Source organism: Anguilla rostrata, chromosome 16 (assembly GCF_018555375.3).
Source record: "Anguilla rostrata isolate EN2019 chromosome 16, ASM1855537v3, whole genome shotgun sequence".
In the NCBI taxonomy this organism is placed as follows: domain Eukaryota; kingdom Metazoa; phylum Chordata; class Actinopteri; order Anguilliformes; family Anguillidae; genus Anguilla; species Anguilla rostrata.
Genome location: NC_057948.1, coordinates 19,417,201 through 19,438,138, shown reverse-complemented (window position 1 = coordinate 19,438,138; position 20,938 = coordinate 19,417,201). Strand labels below are relative to the sequence as shown.

Sequence of the window (20,938 nt, the reverse complement as noted above, 5' to 3'; positions counted from 1 at the left end):
AATAAATTTTCAACAGAGTGGTGGTGAAAGAATTAATTCTGGGACCTGTGAAGGCCAGATAGCTTGTAGTAGATTACAAAACCATGGAAACATCATATTAACCAAATATAGCAGTTAATAATATAAACATGTACAATAATGTTGGCAAGGAACAACATACTGTCCAAAATCTATAATAAACTTATCCCCATTAGGATTTAATGACAAGCAAATGGCAAAATACCACTTTATTCCTGTTTCAACAATTTTAACAAATTTACAATAGTCAAAAATATACACACACAGCTACGAGATTCCAGCTCGGAACCAGTACAGTATCTTTTCTCTGGTGCACAGCATGTACAGGAAGGCAGCAAACACAGAACAAAACAGGTTTACAGCTTAAGGCATGTTTTACAAGCAGCGGGGGGGGGGGGGGGTCATTTGCAATGTACAGTGTATGCATGGGGTATATTCACAAAAACATGATACATTTAGCCAAGAATAAAGAAGCTAGGACAAACCATAACATTCTGAATAAGAAAAACACCAGAGGAAGACATCACTATGTGGTCATTTATGGAAGTGCAGTTTCCAGTTCCATATTCAGATTTTGTGCACTTTGACAAATACACCACCACTTAGAATGAGTGTATATACTCATTCTATGTCAATCAATATATTTCTTTACAGGGTCTACTTCAGGCAGTGAAGGTTACACACCTGGGGGGTGATAACTCAAAAGAAAACAACTACCAATATATATACAAACAACATTTCCATAACATTATTGAAGGACGTGCTTATTGACTGACAACAGCTAATGTCTTGGAGGATGTCCCATCACATAAATTAATAACATTCTCAGGAGTCAGCTGTTCAGTAGTCATCCTCCTCTTCCTCTTCCATCATCTCAAACTCATTATCAATTTCTTCATCCCCCTCCTCTTTGTCATCATCTTCCTCATCCTCATCCTCCTCCTCCATGTCATGCTCCACTACTGTGCTCAGTTGCAGCTTTGTCTGGTTGATCTCACTTTCATTGTCCAGCTGCACAGGAGCCTACACACAATACACTAACATTAGCAAACATACTGCAGCAGTAACTCCACTGTATCAAGGTAGATTTTAATGAACATACCTCTGGAGCAGTGGCCTGCGCAGGGTTGTCACTATGCTGGGCATTTATCATTGACCTCAATGCCCCTTCTTCAAACTGAAAAACACAGATACCACTCAGAACAATCTTGGCAATTTATTTCTAAAGTAATCATCATTATAATCATATTACAACGATTAGTAGTAGTAGTAGTAGGTAGTCACTGATTTCTGATGAAAATCATGAGTTACCGCTCTATCCAGTGGAGACTAAGAGGTCAGAATTCACCTGATGTGAGCTCATGTGCACAACATTGTTTACCCAACACACATACACTCATACGTAGTCACAAGGCAGTCTCTCGACACACGGGTGCCCTGACCTTCAGCCTGTTAAGCTGATCCTGCAGCATGGCTTTGATCTTCAGTAGTGTCTCTTCCTCCTTCTTCAGTTCCTGCAGGCGGCTCAGCATGGTTACTTACTGAGTGTACCTACACCATTACTGGACACTGAGAAACACAATACTAGTCACGAGCAAAACCACATAGTACAAACCACATGCTCATACCCAGTTTGATTGCGCTACTTTCCATCACTCCCCAGTTACAAAGCAACGTACATGACCGAAATGACTTCACTTCACACAAATGACAGCGACGCAATGCCTATTCACAAGAGAACCTTCAGTCACGCACTACAGCGACAACGATGCTCTGAACAGAATCATCACGTTCAATTTTCAGAGCGTGACGCACCTCTGGGGGCGTACACTGTGCATTCATAAAATAGCTCCGTGTACAAACTAGCGCTGCTGGTTAGCAATTAATTTCTCAGAAGCAAATAAAGGAACAAATGAAAACGATGAGTAATTTAATATCATAAAGCCGTAGTTATGTGAGAATGGCGAAGAGAACTGTAGCCAATTTAGTAGCCTTCAATCATATACGTTTCTCGACGAAAGGAACGGTATTAAGTGCGTGCTTGCTAGCCAGCTAGCGCCATGGATCATCATAAAGAAGCAAACCAAAACCTTACCTCCTCGAAAATGAGACTTCCCAGCACCTAACGTTACCGCAAATAAATGAGGCTCTAGCGTTAGCTATTATTGCTGGAAGAAATAATGTTCAGCATCATTTCATAATGTGAACGTTACGTTAGCTACCTACAACAAAGCATAAAATCCTACCCATAGCCTTTCCCTGTGTGAAGTAAGCTACTCGCAGCGTAAGTTACAGCATCTATACACTGTACAAAAACCCACTTAAACGTAATGAAAAGGAACTCTCAAACGAACGAAAGAATTTGGCTAAAACAAGGCTGTTCTCCACAGCTGGGCACCACACACTGTAGAGCGTATATAGGAGTTCATTGGCACCACATCGCCGCGTAGTGGACACAGTACTGTTCAGCACAAAGTTTAAAAAAAGAAAAGAATGCAACGACACCTATAGACCATATCCAGTAGCAAACTTTACAATATAAACTTTGCAATATGGTGGCTGGGTTATATTTTTGCACATTCAGCATTTGTTATTAACACTACCACTAACAGATGTTCTGTTTGAACTAGCGTAGCATGGCTTGACTTGCAATTATGCCTGGTAGGTTAGGGTAGATAAAATCTGCGCTATGGACAAATCTCTGGAGCCCTGAGTCTACAGAATGTAGGCCCAAAACATTAAATACCACAAATTAAACAGCAAAAGAAGTTAATTTAAGTGTATTCAAATAAACACTTACTATTATTACTACTGTGATGTTTATATATTTTTGTACTACCAGAAACCGATGAGCAATGGTTTAGCACTGTTATACATATAGTCTGGAGAAAAGCAATTCTCAGAATCTCACTTTGCCCTCCATATACCTTTCTTCTGTCATCCTGTGCTCACCTGCATATAAAGCTTTTGAACTAGCAGGTGTCAACTTCATTACACCAGGCAGCCTAATTTGTAACAAATGGCGTTCATGGTGTGACTCTTCCTCATAGAACACCTTGAAGGCCATGCCCTTCCTTTTGGGCCATATATATATAAGTGTGTGTGTGTGTGTGTGAGAGAGTGTGTGGGTGAGAGAGAGAAAGAGAGGAGATAAAAAGAATGATAAAAAAAGTTGGTGCCTTGGCCAGACACATGTGTGTGCACACACATACACACACCGTGGCTATTTTATGCAAAAGGGACCATTTATGCAAGATGAAAGGAAGAGGCTCATGACTCATGAGATATGCACGTGCATGTATTCTTAACTGGGGACTTGTACCAACTTCAAAGGCAGCATCAGCTCAGGCCTACACAGTTTAAATTTGATATGAGCTTATCATACTCGAATGTGAGGAAATATATTGAATGGCAGCAAGAAAATGAATCCAACCCTAAAAAAAATAATGGCAATTTTAATAGAAAATTCTATTCTAAATCACAGAATGATTTAATTATGAACCAGATCTGAAGCTGCTTTTTATGAGAATCCAAAATAGTTATTTAAGCCTATTAGTAAATTTGTAACATTCCTTGACTAAACCCATCCAGATGTTCCCATTGATAATTATAGCACATATGCTGCAGGACTGTAGGTTGAGTACCTGAACGTAGCCTCACAGCAGTCCTTGCCCCGGGTCACATGCTTCTCAAAGGAATTTTACAATGTTAACGAAAGCGGCTGGTGACTGTTGTTAGCATTCCCGCCAGCATTTTCATAAACTGTTTATTTATTTTTACCATGAAGAAGGTGCATCATTTTTATTGACTCTCAGTAGATCCACTTCAGTAGACTCTCATTGTGTGATGCATTAGCAAGATTTTAGTTCATATTAGACAAACCATTTTCTCAGATGCAACAAGTTACTGCAAAACAATTTGGATAAATAATCAAAAATTGCTTTGAGCTCTTCTTGGATGGTGCAGTCATTTCCACAGAATATTTGCACTCTCTTTAATGTCAGTAATGGGTATTAGAGGGGAATTGTTGATTTCAGTTTTAATCAGGAGATTAACAAAATAAATAAATAAATAAAAAATAAAAAATAAAAAATAAATAAATGTGAGAAGTTACTGTGGCCAGGGATCAGTTTTTAAACAAAACACATTACATTACATTTACATTATAGGTTCTTAGCAGACGCTCTTATCCAGAGCGACTTACAACAAGTGCACATAAACTACATACATATAGATCCAGTTTAAAGAAAATACCAAACTTATTCTGAATTTAGTAAAAGTAAAGCAGGTAATCACCAGTTTGTTTCGCCCATCTTATACCTTGTTGATGTCACTCAAGAGCATTAAGAAATCTTTAACCCCTAGCCCACTACACAGAAAGAATAACTTAGTGCTAAATTACTGTTGAAGTATTCTGATGATTTACCAAAACAGTTCATACTATACATGCATGCTCTTTCCTGTCCAGTCTTTGGCTTGACAGTAAAAATCAGCCAGCTAATTCCTGTAGCATTCCAGTAAACGTGATTCCTCTAAATGCTTGTATAATACTTAATTTCTTTTGCTTTTATAGTTGACACTCTTAAATCAGTTTTCTTAAAAAATCGTATATTTATAATATTTCTTATTGTATGTCTGAAGGTACTCTAATTTTATTAAGGTTTATTTTATGAATGTGAATACATATTCAAATATTATCATGTGAATCAAAAAAAAAAGATTACTGAAAACACCTCTCCTGCTGTGTGGAATAGCTTGGAATTTTCCCCAAACACATTAAGCTTTGAACTCAAATTACATTTTTCTTGCACAATTTGCTGTACTCAAATTTTTTCCCAGGACCTGGTCAATATGAAATGTGTGGTCAATATCCCTGCTGTTAGTGTATGTTACATGGAGTGGAATTTAAACTTAACTCTGCTGGGTGAAGCAGGAAGGGCTTTTATGTACTCTGCCACTGCACAGACAGCTTACCTCATTCCCAGCCTTGAGTGTGGTATGTGTGTGTGTGCGTGTGGTGTGTGTGTGCATGTGCTTGTGTGGTATGGTGTGTGTGTGTGTGGTGTGGTATGTGTCTGTGTGTGTGTGTGTAAGCGTGTGTGGTGTGGTATGTGTGTATGCGTGTGTGGTGTGGTGTGTGTGCGTGTGGTGAGTGTCTGTGTGTGTGCGTGTGCGTGTGTTTGTGTGTGTCTGTGTGTGTGTGCGTGTGTGTGTGTGGTGTGGTATGTGTGCGTGTGTGTGCGTGCGTGTGTGTGTTTGTGTGTGTGCATTTTTCTGACTGTTGGTGCGTGTGTGCTTGTGCGTGTGAAGCAGCGTGCTGCAGTTGACCTGCCGTGTGGTGTGCTGGTGTTATCTCCCGCTGTTGCGTGCAATCTCTGCGCTTGTGATGAAAACGCAGTGGCAGTTGCATGCACGCTTCTCTGGGCACCTCTCCTCCAGATTGGCAGAGAATGGGACAGATAGGGTAACCTTGGCTAGGACTGCCAGGAGCTGAGCAGCGATGTGCTGTTTGAAGCCCGCACTGCCGCTGACAGGTTAATGATTTTAGGTGCAGAGAGATGGGTCCTTCTTTTTTTATTGCACACAGTGCACCTGCCTGCCTGGCTGGCTCTATTTTCAGCTGATTTATTTTATGATATTTGATGTGGGACTACATTATATATTAGTCTAGAGTGTGTGGGAAGACAGAAATTAATGCAAATAGCATGCGCCACCAGCAGCAGCTGAAAAGTAATTTTCCTAAGATCAAATGGTACATGTGCCGAGATCCTCGGGGATTCTGGGAAATTCTTCTGTGTGAACGGAAAGCACTTTGAAGTTCTCAGTCAGGGAAGTTAGTAATTCTGTGTAGGTGTAGCAGTGTAGGGACCCAGTCAGACAAAACTGTGAGACCAATGTACTAAGCATCACATCCAGGCCCTAGAGCTGATGATAACACAAATGCATTTTCAAAGATATTCACACAGCTGTGTTGGAAGGATGTGAAATTTTAAAAAGTACAGTATAATGAAAGCTGAAAAAACCCTAATTGTAAAAACAGAAATCAAAACATAAATCTTATATAAGTACCAAATATCCAAATCATGAATGGGCCTGTAGTAACAGTCAGAAAAAGTCAGAAAAGTGCAGGCTCTCTGCAGTGTACATTTCTCTTTTTTGCTCCTAAGTAAATTGGATAGTTATGTTAGTTTTATTATTCTTTATTATGCTTTTTGAAATACTAACATAGTTGAGCAACAAATTCAATTGAGAACCAAATTCACGATAGAATAGCAGACTGTTAGTAAAAAAGGTACCAAACTGCCCAACAGTTTCCTCATGAATTAGAAGCAAATCTGCATCTTAGTGAGATTTGAAAAATAGAGTTTATCGGCCACCAACAACAGCAGAGACATTTCAATAGCTGGATTCAGGGAGCTTTCCTAAAGCATCTCTGCACAAATAGGCCTTTCCCTCATCACCCCTCTCCTGTCCCTCTCCTTTTCTCTCCTTTCACCCCCCTCCCCCATGTCCTGCTGAATTCTGGGACTGTGAGGCACTGGGGAACTCTATCTGATGAATGTGGAGGAGCAAGAAACAAAATGAGAAGAACCTGGCTCATAGTAAATCCAGAGACTAGAGGAGCAACACAAGGTGTAAAGTGAACAGACCGTGATGCCGTGGATCCCACAGTGTTCAGAGGTATGACGGAGAAACTGGATGTGTTATGGGGATAGTCTCTCATCGCGTGAAGCTTACAGAATGTCTGGAGTGCACAGGAGTAACAGGAGGTTTGGGGGGGAAACAGACTCTGAGAGTGCACAGTATACAAGAGCAACAGGAGGCACGAGGGGGACTGGCTGTCAGAGAGTGGGGGCCCCACAGAGAAGCAGGCTCGGGGTCAAAGGGGAGACATCCCATGATCCGGACCTCTGGAACGCAGCTGCGACTGACCCCACACCCCACTCCCAGAGCGAATGGTGCTGTTGGGAGGTGGGGTAGGGAGGTTGGGGGGGTGTTCAGCAGGGGCTTAACGTAAAGCCTGGCACGTCAGGAACAGATACACATGGCTTCTGTGCCACATATATTTATCTGAGCCCTCAGAGCCCCAGATGCCCTCCGCTTGTCATCACAGAGCTTGTGACACCGCCGCACCATCGGACGTCTTTATTGTGCTGCTGTAGGGGGGACGGTGGGGGGAGGCTGCTGGGATTTCGGTTACTTTCTGCCATGGCGGAGTGTTTGAAGGTGTTCAGTGTGGAATGCAGAGTTGGGCGTGTTGTTTGAGGGGCCCCGTGAAGGGAAAATGAGAAGGGGAGGGCGGTGGGCAGGGAGCAAGGGGGCTAGGGTAAGGGGGTTGGCTTCGAGGGGGACTGACCTTTGGACAGTGCAGTCAGGAAGTTATGACTCAATTTTCAGTGAGAACAGAGGGGAGGGGGGAGGCTGCAGTCTGTGCAATGTAAGTGAAAGAACCCATCAATCAATGAAGAAGACAGATAGATTGTGGGTATTGCAGCGTGCCCGGGTGAAAGAAAAAGGTTAGAAAACAATATTCCTCCAGTTTTCCAGTAAAGGGCAACCTCCCCCCAAGTGTAAGCTTAGAAGCATTCCACACCCCAGAGATATAATCTGTGCCTCTCCTCCCACTACAGCTCACCAGCATTGAAAGAGAGGTCAGAGACAGGGGTGTGCATTCAGGATGTTCCCTGTTACGACAGCGCTTCAGAAGTCATCAGGAACGATCCTAGTTAAATAATGAAAACGAATGTGTAGCGAAGGAAGGGAAACGAGTTCGTGTGGAGCCAGAGTGTGGGGACGCCGGGCCTTTTGTTTCCTGGCAGAGCCGCTAGTCTTCACTTTTCCTGTTTGGGCTTCCCACACACACAAGCACACATATCCACACGTACACAGACACACACTCACACACGTACACATGCACACACATGCACACAGACACACACACACGTACAGAAGTACACCCAGAAACACAGAAGCACACACACACGCAGCACATTCTTCAACATGGAGCAGAGCCAGAATGAATTGTCAGAGGCCGCGTGATCTGACAGGGAGGAAAGGACAGAATCGTGGTATGTCTCAGGTCTGCTGTCTGAACGGTAGTGTGGACGTGCGCACACTGTCGGTCCTTATTGTTTACTCAAATCCTCAGACCAAATGAATCACCTACTCTGACTGGATGTACATTGTTATTACAGCAAAGGAGGTCATTAATAATCGAGACTTGTGCCGTAATCAGAGCAGCCACAGAAATGTGGCTAGGGATAATACGGTCTGTGACTGTTATCATAATTCCTCTGATGTTATTAACAAGTCAAAAGCTCCTTCCCAGTTTCTGACAGACCCAGCAGAAGAGCAGAGGTAGCCAACGACAACCAATTTGAGCCGCTTTCTCTGCCTCCCCTCCACCCCCCTTTGTTGGCTCTGTCTTTAATGACTTCAGCAATTGTTTCAGAAATGTATTAGAAGTGTTTTTGTTTCTTGATGAGGTGCCTCCTTGTTTGAACCATGAACCAGAGACTGCAGCTGACCCTCCCCTCCCCATTCACACCCCTCTCAACACCAGGACTTGGGAATGCACAATCACCCATATAAATCACTCTCCTCTCAGGGTGAAAGCATTTCACATGGGTATCACCAGTGAGACTCTGGTAATGATCCAGAATATCTCAACACTCCCAGACCACAATTTATTGGTGGTTGAGGATCAGCTGAAGCCCAGCACAGTGTAATGAGTTTTTAAATGAAAGCTGAAAATTATTAAGCTCTTTGGGAATTTTCAGTCAAGGTTCAGCATTTACGTACGGATGGCTGGCCTCTATCCCGTTCACATTACTTATAAACCGTACAGTAAATACATATATTTATTTATGTGTCAAAATGAGCTTTATGTGACTGTTACATTCCCCACAGAAGGTATTCAACTAATTATCTGAAATGACCAGGTGAGCTGGCTTACTCATTAGACAGGATTCCAAACACATACACAATTGCTTTGTTACAGTACGGCTTAATTATTGGAAAAAAACTAAACAAAAACAAAGACCAATGCTTATCAAAAAATTCTATAGTGTGAAAACTATTGGTGGACCGGTTGTAAAGCGATCCCACTAGAAGGCGGAGAAGGCTGTTGATCTAGGCCGGAGTAATGGGCCTGAAGTTCTCATTTTAGCTCGGGGAATGCTTCTGATCGCGGCATGCGGTTTCGTCGGCGTTTCTCTCCCTGTCGATGGCGATGGCGGTTTTTGAAAAGACGGGAGGGGATCCCATGGTTCCGAGCCAGTCAGTCACAGTTGAAACTCTAAACTAATTGACCACCCGTACACTGCATTCCTGCTTTCCGTCTCTCCCTCTGCGAAACGTGAATGACCGTCCCGCCTGCAGCACAGAAAGCTCGTGTGATTAATGATACTTTCATTCTTTCCTCCAGCTGGGCCTTTTTTCACAGCCCATGTACATGGCATATATCAGGCCTCTACCACTGGCACCCCTGCCCACCTTTACTCCCAGCAACACTGCTATACAGCAACCTGATAACGTCAGGCTGACCGGGGAAGAATTCCCCACTGTTTTTAATGTTCTTTTTTCAGATAATAATTAGTAGCAAGGCTTCCCTCTGGCATTTCTATGGATGTTTTTCTTAATCTCAGAAGCCAAATGGTCATGTCTGCGATGTGTAGAAAGACCTCTGAATAAAATTTGACTGTTTATTTTGCATGCGTCTTTGTTAGGCAACGTCACACAAATGGTTCTTTAGTCAGTGGAAGAGGTCAGAGGTCAGACTGAGGTCCAAGGATTCCAGATGTCATATTTCCTTTGATGATGTTGATAATGATAATGAACTGAAATGACTTAGGAATGATTATTCATAAAATGGCTACTAACAGACAGTGGTTAGTACACACAGAAAAGTCTGGAAGTCAGGACAAGCAAGGCTTACCTCTGATCTGAGTATGTTGGGGAGGTGGGGGGGTCTGTGATATTCATATTTTTGAGGGCCGTAGTTTGAATAATAGATAGTAGTCTTATGGTCCTTTTATCCATTTGTGTGGTGTTATAGTTCAAAGAATCACACAGCTTTGTAGTCTTTGCATGGGTTGTATTTACATGGGTGTCTGTGAAGCTTTCTGTGTTTGTTGGAATTTTGTGCTGGGGTGGGGGTTGGGATGTTAGAGGTGGGGGGCGGGGGGGGGGGGGCAGCCTCTCAGTTATAGACTGAGGGGGACTGAGCCTCTTCTATCATTTTCATCTAAATCAAATATTGGCTGAGACAGGGCCCAGGGAAATTCCACACATTCCTGAAAATGAGATTGAGTTCCCAGATTTCGTCCCGCCTCCTTCGTCTCCCTCTCCCTCTACGCGTACCAAGTACCCCTCACCATAGAGATCCCCCTTTCCCCCACAATCCTGCTCCACACGCTATAACTAGACACCCCAAACCAGTGCAGATAATTCACCGCACCTTCACTACCTAAGGACACTTCTACTTCTAATATTTTGACCATATGCACACAATTCATTTTAGTGTATTTACTCCGTAATCGAGAGACAGTGTTACAGAGAAACATTGAAATAATAATGAAGTCTAAAAAGGAAATGATTTGTTAACCTCTTGGGGTGTGGCACACATTCTCACATACAGCTAATCTCGCCTGTTTCTCCAACAGTTCCTTTCCACTTTTACTGGAAAAAATATGAATCTAAGCGGTGTACAATAGTTTGGACCTAAGGCCAAAAGGGTGCCTCCACCAAATTAGGCCAGGGGGTCAGGTTGCCACATATGTGGAAGCACAGCTAATCCAAGAAACTGAGGGAAAGTGAATGAGGAAGAGTGACATTTGAAAACTACACAGAACTTGGGGAGAGTTGGGAGATTTCATCCCCGCAGAAGCAGTGCATGGAGGAAGCGCACAGGTCCTCCTGCAGTGATGTCAGAGGCGTGGCCGAGCGGCCGGGGGTGGTCGTGAGCAGCTTGCGGGTAAGCTGGTCCCGGCGGACGGGGGAATGTGTTAATACAGTGACAAAACCATTTATTTACAGGCTCTTCCCGGGCTGAGGTCTAGCACCTGGAGCCCAAGTGTCCCCCCGGGGGAGACACAGCTGTGTGCGAACGCTGTAGCGCCGCGTCCGCCGCCTTTCATCGCCCGGCTCACAGACAGCCCTGAGCCTCACCTAAACACAAAAATCTTGTCTGATATTTTGCGTGCACAAACCGAGAAATTCTATTGGTCCGATTCGGTCAGTGAGAAATGACCTCCTCGGGTTTCTGCAGTGCGAGCAGTGTTTACAGACGGAGTGTGACTGCCCAGATTATCGGACATTACATTTTCTTGCGTTCCATAACAGGTTGTATAATGGCTAGTATCTAAATCCTTTAGATGCTGGTATACATGAAGAGGTCTGCACAGTGCTGCATATAGTTGGCACTTTGAAAGATGTATAAATTAGAATATCGAGAGCCCTCTATGCCTTCTGCAGTGCACTATATGGTGACTGTGTAGCTATGCAGCCACCCAAAATACTGGAACAAATTCATAGGAAATCTGTCTTCACTAGTACCATCTAAATTAAAAATATGCTCCACCATACTGTAATTATATAACATCTTACAGTACCAAATACTATACTGTACAGAAGAAGTAAGATCAGCCCCTGTGACTGACCATAAACAGCACAGAGAAAATTCTGTCTGAGGCAGAATCATTATATTTCTCAGTGGTGAAAATTTTCATTTTTTATCTTACATCCCTCAGGAGCCAGATGGACCGTTTATGGGGTGGGTATTTAAGTTTTGATTGAATTCCACCCGGTGTCACAGTTTTGCATCAGTTTTATAGGGTAGGCCCTTTCATATTTTACATGGTCCTTTCTGAAGTCTGCAACATATTGTTTATTCTAACCATTGCAAAGCATGTTTTCTTTAGGGCACCGAATACGCACAGTGTCACTTTGACAGCTGATGTCATCCCTCTGTCCAAATTCATTTTCCACAAGTACAGTAACGTGGAACAGCCTCCCAAAAAGCACAGAAGATTAGTTTAGCAAAGACCCGATCATTTCTGTACCACGCACTCCCAATGTTACAATGATCAACATCAATCATCTATTGTGTCATCAAACTATCTTGCCATTTCAACTCTCTGAGTGCTGTGATCCATTTCAGCCATGTGCAGATCTGCTCTTTCTCCAGCCCAGACCTCCTCCTTGTCCCCCTAGACCTCATTTTCTGATTAATTTACTGGATTTATGAAATGAATCATACTCAAAAGCATGTCAGTAGTTGCACTGAAAGTGCACCTCTCCTGCCACTACCCAGTGACCACCATAAAACACATTCTGGTTTGAGTACTTTGAGTACTCAATTTGTTGATCTGTCTGAAATATAAAATATGTGCACAATGTGTTTTCTTCCTCAGTGATTTTTTTCTAGGTGGCAGTGGTGATTCATTCTGCCCTGCTCTTCTCAACGTCTCTGCCAGAATGATTCTGCCTGAAGCTGGAGACGTACAGGAAGTTGTAAGTAAGTTCTCAGCACTCTGGTTGCGGGCTGTTGGGAGATTCGTGCCAGTAGACAGCGGCACATTTTTATTATTTTTTTTTTTACAAGCATGCTTTCCAGATCTTAACAAGTCTTGTGCATGTGTTTGACAAGCTGTTTCGGGATGGTTATCGGGCAGATCTTGATGGTACGAGGCGTATGGCACGCCTTTCCAGTCATGACATGTTTGGAAGCTTTGGGATGAGAAATGGCTGATAACCTCGGCAAAGGCACTTCAGAAGGAAAAAATGCAAAGAAAATCAGGTAGCACTGCGTGCTGGAAAACACATGCGGGTTTAAATGAGCTTTGGAGGAGAAACCTTCCAGAAAATAAAAAATCTAGCTGTTTGAAACACTTGGTGAAGCACAATGAATACAGCAGACTGCACTGAAATGCAGCTTTCCTTCATTTTAAACAGGAATTGCCTGTTTGCTGATGTCAAGTGATGTCCAGAATTATATTTTTCATTCATCCAAACTTGAAAGGCAGAGCAGGATTTCCGGCTTCAGTAATAAGAAAGGTACAGTTAGGACAATTTGTGAATTCCTAAAAAGTTAGCCAACTGCCACATGTTTAATATGTTCTCCCGTGGTAAAAATAATATGGCAGCTACTTTTACAATTAATGTGGCCTTTATTGAGTCCACAATCTGCAATGTAATTTTTCTGTGGCATTTTCTTCTCAACCCTTCCCAGGCACAGTTGGGATGTCTGCGAAAGTTGTGGAGGGGGCTCAGTGTGTGTTGCCAGGGAGAAGGGGCGGGCAGGTTCGGGTAATGAGTGTGGGGCTGGGAAGCTGTCTGCTCAGTGTTCCGGGTCCTGACAGGAATGGACAGGCTGGCCTGGGCTGGCCTGAGCTGAGCTGTCACTATAGCCACCTGCGTCCTGCAATTATCACCAGAGCTAGGCCCAGCCAGCGATACACCATACAGGCCCAATTAAAACCCCCGCACGTCCCCCCCTCCAGCCAGCCATCACTAACACTCCCGAAAGTCTGACAAGGCTGCCTTTTTCCCCTCGCAAATCTCTAATTAACAGCAGTGGCTGCGGTGCGGCCAGGCTGCACTGAGCTGCTGAAAGGGCTGAGGACTCCGCTGGGGTAATCAGCTTAAATACAGGTTTATTTCCTGCCCTCTGTACACTGCTGCTTCCAGCAGAGATTGCGATTTTTTTTTTCAATCTGTTTATCTCCAATTTCCTCTGACTTGTAATGCGTTTCACAGACACACTGTCACCTCCACTTACAGACAGGGCTCGTAGCCCCCGTCGTCCAGGCACATTCAAAGCTGTGATTAGGGTTGATTTTGGCAGGGCACAGCTCTCAACAATATCCCCGTCTGTTTTGTTACTTCTTCACCACCAGCTCACCGTCCGCACTGTACCAGACAATTAACGCCCCGGAATTATGAGGCCAAATAGCGGCTCATGCCACAGGGCTTAGAAACACGTAACATGAGAATATTTCTCTGACAAAAAGGAAGGAACAGAAAAGGAATGCACAGCTTTTTTTTTATTCCAGGGATCAACTGGATTAATTTTTTTTCCCTGTGACTAAGGCAATGGCAGATATATTTTTTTCAAAAATATGAAAAGCTTCAAATTAGATTGTGAAATGACTTCATTTACAGGAAGCAGGATTAGCGGGGCAGTGTGTCCCTGCAGAGAGAAGTGTGTGAGATGAAGGAATTTTTCTTCGGCAGGAAGATGTTATTGTTGGAATCCTGAGCCTGGCCAGTGAATGAAATATCCTATTCCCTGGTGTGTAGCTGACTTATGATACAGCCCTTGTCTCTGATGGAGGAGAATTATGTCATTATTGTAGGCCAGACTTCAGTTCTGGGGAAAATATGGTACCTTCAATAATACATTCCTTTTTATTTACTTTACAGTGTAGTGTAGTAGTGGTATGTGAACACGTGGCTGAAAATGTGGCTTGCTTTCCTAAGATTTGGTCCACTATTTCACACAGAAACTTTTTTCAAATCTTAGCCCCTAAAAATGACAAAGAAAGAGGATGTTTACCTTACAGTATTCCCTTACTGCTCAGCTAATATTAAAATCACCAGGAGCTTAAAGGTTGGATTACTGAGACAAATGTGAGGGCATCGAGATGCTAGCAGAATGTAATATTGTTGCATAATGGAAAATACAAGCTTGCAACATCCCTCTTGAATTCATCAGAACACCCTCATCCTCGGAAAAGGAGGCAGAGCAACATAAATACTCCACACATTCACCAAACCTGTTCATGAATATCCTCATAAAAACCAAAACATTAAATATTACTAGTACACTCAGGACAAAATGGGAAGAAATGTCTGGCCCCTGTTCCTCATACTGTTTATGTTTTCCAATGTATTCATGACAACTATCTCCTAACATGTAGTACTGCAAAACCATTGGAAAGTAATCACAACCCCACCCATTATTATGGTGCAATAGTCACTTAGAGTGAAAACCGGGGTGCCAACAGGCACGACTGTCCTCTGCTTACCGGCACTGCAGGTTGTGCTGTGGCCTCCTTTAGGTTTGACAGAAACAGCTGTAGACATAAAAAAGCAAAAAATAATCAGTGACAAATTTATGGTCCCTGCAAAACAAGATGAAAAACCAAGTCAATAAGACAAGATTCTACAGTCGTCGGTCGGCAACAGGGAAAGTGTGAATACTGCTCTTCAAAAAAATTGACACCGTAACCAAACCGAAGACTATAAAAAATTGGAACGCACAATACAGTAGGGGGCAGTGAATTCAGTCCTTCTTAACTGCCACCCACATAGATAAGTGCCATTTCTACTGTGCATTTAAAACAAGACATGCTAACCCATGTTTAAGCCAGTTGTATTCCATTAAAGTCATACTATGCAGGATTTTTAGCCTTGCTTGGTCCTGTGTTTACTCCACTATGCACAACCCCACCCACTCACCTCCTTTGAGGGAAAGAAACACCCTTGAGCGCAACAAGCCTGGCTGGCTGGATAGCTAGAGGTAAGGTTGCTTATAGGTCCAACAGGAAACATGCCAGCCCCACATCGCTTTTCATCCCCTTGGTGAACTTCAGCTGTCACCACTGAGGAAAATCAATTTCAAGGTTGACTCTGGTTTTTGAACGCGCCCTGTCAGCTTGTCGTTTTGCTTTGCTGTACTTGGGCTTCTTCACCTCTGTCACTGTTCTGTGCAATAACAATCAAGAGTTTCAATATTGACATTATTTCTTCCTGGAAATAATTATCTACAATGGCTAGCCTATAAAGCAAACGTGAACTGGATAGCTAGCTTGATTTAACCCCCTAGAAAACTGTTGTCTGATCAAACTAGCCAATAACATAATGATAAAATGCAGCTAATTATGTAGCAAAACAAACTAAATGTGTCTCTATGCATTTTGCATGACATAAAATATTTGTTTACCTTTTGACATATTTTGACACATTTGTCATTCTTCAGTGTTCTGACTATAATGGATATTGAAAATAGAATAACATCCAGTGTGCTGGATAAGTGAACAGTGCAATGCATAAACACAATCCTCTGGAGAGCATGGATGGTATAATTGTAGGCCTGATGTATGTATGTCGTAAATAAATACATTTTTAGGATAATCTTAAATTGAGCAACTATCTATCGCATGAAAAAGACATTTTAAACAAAATAGTCCTTCCACGCCTTGGAGAGCTGTGGGTGAAGGCTAGGAATAACCTACAGCTAAACTACTTGCATGCTTCCAGTAACCTACCGAACAGCACAGTCAGGTGTTGATATGGCTCTCGTTCCCTAATGAGTGATATATTACCTCAAGGTTTTCACCAAGATGTCAAGACAGCTGAAATCCATCAGCTGTGGCTAAAACAGTTTCCACAGGCCTAGTGGCCTACCACAGGGAAAAAAGAGCTTCACAATTTCATTAATGCTTCTCAAGTTGAAGAAGCGGCGGGTAGAGTGTCATTGCATAATTATGTCTTGGGTTGATTATTTTATGCCGTCCTATTGCCTCCACACTCCCAGCAATGTTCATAGGAGACAGAAAAATAAATCACTGGTCGGTCGTTAATACCATGCCTCACTGTCTACAAACACCAAATCAAGTTTAATTTTGAACCAATTTAACATTAAACACGATTTACTGTATGTATTCGTCTCTGCTAGAGAAAAAAAGTAACTGCTTAGATTACGCGGAAAGCAAAACTGAACTAAATATTTACTGTCCCGTCAATTTTGCAATGGCAAACCATTTACTGTGATTAATGCATTATGCTTATTTCGCTTGCATGATCGTTCTTTTATTGGGATTAGTAATAGACTACGTCAACGATGTGTTTACAAGGAGATTTGAAGGTATTTTTAAGATGCTTATAAATTTCACTACGTGTGTGCTACGCACCGATTTGCAGGCGTCTTGGGACTGTAATTTATTGCGTACTTTTGACTATCAATTGTTTCAACGTTGCAGCCTCTAAAACAGTGGTAACCAACCGTGTTCCTGGAGATCTAACGCCCAGTACGTTTTCAATCCTACCCTAACAAAGCACGGCTCATTCAACTGTAGGTTTTCATCCCAACCCTAACAAAGCATGCCTCATTCAACAGCTAGAGATCATGTTGAGCTGGTGTAGAATCAGGTGTGCCAAATCAGGGTTGAAATGAAAACCTACAGGATGGTCGATCTCCAAGAACAGATGCTCGAGCGGCCGTAATTGTATAGGCCAGATCTATTTTCAAATCATGCTGCTGTTTCACCTATAGTCCGAGTTGGAACACACGGTTAATGCGTAAACTTTTTTTTTTTTAATTTAAATGTATTTCTTATTATTACACATCTTAATAAATCAATCCTTCTCGCGTCAAAACGTCAAATGCATTATTTCAGAAGCAAATTATATGAATGGAAATATGGCCAGCAAAGCAATTCTTGACCGGTAGAGTGCGCTCTTTGTTCAAGTGCATCAGAATCTGAGGCGTACACGACAGTAGGCTATCCTGGAGGATGTTGCTTTGACACGGAGAAAAATCACCAGGGATGAAACGTGGGCTACGCACAGTTTACTTTCCTCACATTACGTTATTATTCTGAACAACTCTTTTATTTACGGTTTCTTCAGTTCAACTTATAATATACGAGGCGACGGCTTATTACTAAACAACAAAATATACTATTACTAGGCTGTTAAGTAACAACAAGAAAGTATCTAGGCGAACAGTTCTTGCGGATGAACGTGGCTGTTCGTGCTAAGAAAATGACAACTGTTCGTTCATTGTCATCACTTTTGTAGCTGGTGTAAATTCAGAATGCGAGGAAACTACATTCGTTTGCAAAACAACTTTTGGTTTGTGGGTTTGCGCATTAAATGTACAGTTAATACATTCCGTACAGCATGTACTCATTCTATTTTACAACACAAACAGTTTCATTTATATATATAATTTTTCTAACACGAAATACATATGGCCTAATACACGCAAAATAAGATGTAATTTAATGACGAAATAAAACCTTCTTAGAAACGTGAATGCATGCAACCAACATTCAGGAATAATTAAATTTCTCTGCGTTTTGACAGTAGATGTTATGCGTTTATGCGACTCATTTTGAAAATAGCTTCAGAGAAGTCTCCGTTACATCATTCCTGTCAGCTGGCATATTGCCACAGAAATCCCCGTACTATGTAGCAGCAGCATCAAATCCCATTGAAGATGCTAAACGTCTGCGATGGTGGTATAGTGGTTAGCATAGCTGCCTTCCAAGCAGTTGACCCGGGTTCGATTCCCGGCCATCGCAAGCCATTTTGCTTTATCCAGTCTTTTTATAGCTGTTTGGACAGCAGGGATACCGTCAACCATTTGCGTTAGGAGGGCGTGCCACATGCCGAGATGGCTGGTGAAAAACACATATGCCTTATGAACAATAACTTATATACACTCTGAATTTCATAAAGAATTTTAATATAAGTTCATATAGCGACACAATAAAGTCTTGAACTTGGGATCTATTTGTTATCTTCTGCTTCAGACAGAAGATATAAGCAGAATTATAAACATAGACAACTGAAGAGGTTTAATGTGATAGCTGTCTAACATATGCAATCCAAGAAGGCTCTAGGCTGATTTAAATACCAGTGAGAAAATTACTTTGGAAGAAATTAATGGTGGTCCTACTTATCAGATTAAGTTTGTCTTCTACATTCTGCAAATGGGTTTCCCAGGGTATATACGTGGCTGCTCCCTCAAAACCAGGGGTGTCCAATCTTATCCAAAACAGGCCAGTGTGGGCGCAGGTTTTTTGTTTTAGCCCAGCACTATGACACCCGATTCAACCAATAAACAAATCATGGTCTTCAATCAAGACTGTGATAAGTAGAATCGGGTGCCTGAATAAGCCAAGTTAACATATTCTAGCTAACAATAAACATCAATCAACACATTGTGCAGTGAGTTAGCAAATTAAATTACATGAGAACAACCAGCAAGCAAAAAGGTATTTGTGTTGGTAAATTAGTTTGTGTCTAGCTTGGTAACAGCTGGCAACGACGTAGTTTGCGGGCTAACTCTCTAAGTATATACCCTAGCTCGCATTTGCTACGACTAGCAAAATAATATGATCCAAATAGTAATCCAGCTTTCTCTAGTGATATACAAATTTCTAGCTAACTAGTTAGTTGAATAAATTAGCCATCTTGTAATCTTCATTTGATGAGAGGCAAATGATACAATGTAAGATGACATACACATTTAAGATAGTTTAAACTTGCAAAACAGACTAACTTTTGGTAATTCTAGAATAACCAACAGGCAAGAACTAACTGAATGTAAAAGCACTGTTGCCTCACAGCAAGAAGGTCATTGGTATGAATCCCAGCCTGGGCCTTTCAGTATGGAGCTTGCATGTTCTCCCAGTATCCTCATGGGTTTCCTCTGGTACTCCAGTTTCCTCCCACAGTCCAAAGACATGCAGGTATGAGTGTGAGAGTGAATGGTGGGTGTGCCCTGTGATGGACTGGCAAACCTTCCAGGGTGTATTCCTGCCTCTCGCCCAATGCATGCTGAGACTTCGGCACCTCCCGTGACCCTGACCTGGAATAAGTGGGATGGATGGGTGGACATATAATTGTCTATCACACTGCAGTTATCAAATTTTAGGGTAGGGTATAGTCAAACTGTTAACATATGATGTACCTGTCAGGTGAACCTTCCTCTTGCAAGCCAATAATATTCCAGCGAACAATTTTTTTCAGAGCCTCTTTTCCCCTCAAGCCAATGAATGTACTTGGTGTCAAGAGAATAGTAAGAAGGCACCCTACGTCATTTACTATGTTATCTATTTTATGCCGTAATTGTCAGTATTGTATTATGCTTCTATAATGTATGTATTTTTATGTTTCTGTTCAGGTTCTTGTGCAAAACAAATTCATTCAGGGAATCAAAAGTTTAATTGATTGCAAAATTATTTCATTGAAGAGTATAATAATAATAATAATAATAATAATAATAATAATAATAATCAGGGCACATTTCTTCTATGGGTATGCTAAATGGACTACTTAACACTACACTATGCTTCCAAGCAGTTTTTGGACACCTGGAAGTGGTCAGAGGCAATGTGGTTTATGCTGCCATGGTCTGGATCTGCTGTGATGAATGGCTATTAAAGAGGGCCATTGACCTTCTGCAGAGGGCCTGCTGATGCTCTCCAAGAGCAGATACAGGGAAATCCATCTCGTTCCAACGCTCTTCCGGCAAGCACCAATGTCTCAACATCATCTTTGCTGCTCTGCCAAATCTTCCAAGAGCACCACCATCACATGGGTTTACGATATGCATCCCGGCTTGGAAGGTGTTTCTTTTACTTACCTCTTTGCCCCATGAAGGATTTCCTTTGTTTTTTTAGGAACACATTTTCTTTCTGCTAATGTATTATATTTATACAGTGTGTGATCATATGACCATATTTATATGTGATCTTGTATGCACATTTGGAACACCCTGGGAAGAACTGTAGGGTTCAAAGAATGTGTTAATCTGCGAGCATAAGAGAAGTGCTTCTGGTGGAAGCTGAAGGGGAGACCCAACCAGCTGTGTCTTTCCTCCTGCATCCTTCTCCGTGGTTTGGGAATATGAGTGTAAGCACCTTGCTACTTCTATTCCTCTGAAACTGTTGTATGGTTCACAGTGGAATCTGATGGCCCTATTGCCAGTGGAGTGATGGCCACAGTCTTGTGACACGACATGCGGTTACCATGGAGAAATGGAGAAGACACCCATCATTTCCTCTGATTACGGGGAGCTGTGGAAACGCTGCTGGGCAGTGGGAGATTGCACAACACTGGAGCATTTTTGGGGAGTTCTACTTGAAATTGAAGGGCGAGGTAGAGACAGGTTGGCCAGGGAAGA

At 42.2% G+C, this 20,938-nt stretch overlaps 1 protein-coding gene and 1 non-coding gene across 4 annotated transcripts; one reads left to right on the top strand and one right to left on the bottom strand.

The window, feature by feature from the left end:
- Positions 1 to 212: 212 nt before the first annotated feature.
- On the bottom strand, positions 213 to 15,095 carry snapc5 (small nuclear RNA activating complex, polypeptide 5). 3 transcript variants are annotated; one of them, XM_064312699.1, is made up of 4 exons: positions 15,048 to 15,095; positions 1,461 to 1,587; positions 1,121 to 1,195; positions 213 to 1,041 (listed from the first exon to the last, which is right to left on the bottom strand). In XM_064312699.1, exons 2-4 carry the CDS (start codon positions 1,548 to 1,550, stop codon positions 859 to 861), a joined length of 348 nt encoding a protein of 115 aa, XP_064168769.1. In that variant the 5' UTR covers positions 1,551 to 1,587; positions 15,048 to 15,095; the 3' UTR covers positions 213 to 858. The 3 variants fall into 3 exon arrangements, with proteins under 3 accessions (XP_064168769.1, XP_064168768.1, XP_064168770.1); XM_064312698.1 differs by lacking the exon at positions 15,048 to 15,095 and adding an exon at positions 2,114 to 2,468; XM_064312700.1 differs by lacking the exon at positions 15,048 to 15,095 and adding an exon at positions 1,698 to 2,092.
- A 3,162-nt stretch (positions 15,096 to 18,257) lies between these two features.
- Positions 18,258 to 18,329, top strand: trnag-ucc (transfer RNA glycine (anticodon UCC)). The gene has a single exon. It is a non-coding gene; the product is annotated as a tRNA-Gly (tRNA).
- The last annotated feature ends 2,609 nt before the right edge of the window (positions 18,330 to 20,938 follow it).

Coding starts and splice junctions, on each gene's coding strand:
- snapc5 (XM_064312699.1), bottom strand. CDS start 1,550: ATGCTGAGCCGCCTGCAGGAACTGAAGAAGGAGGAAGAGACACTACTG. Junction 1,196..1,460: donor ATCAGCTTAACAGGCTGAAG/GTCAGGGCACCC, acceptor TGTGTTTTTCAG/TTTGAAGAAGGGGCATTGAG. Junction 1,042..1,120: donor CGCAGGCCACTGCTCCAGAG/GTATGTTCATTA, acceptor TATTGTGTGTAG/GCTCCTGTGCAGCTGGACAA.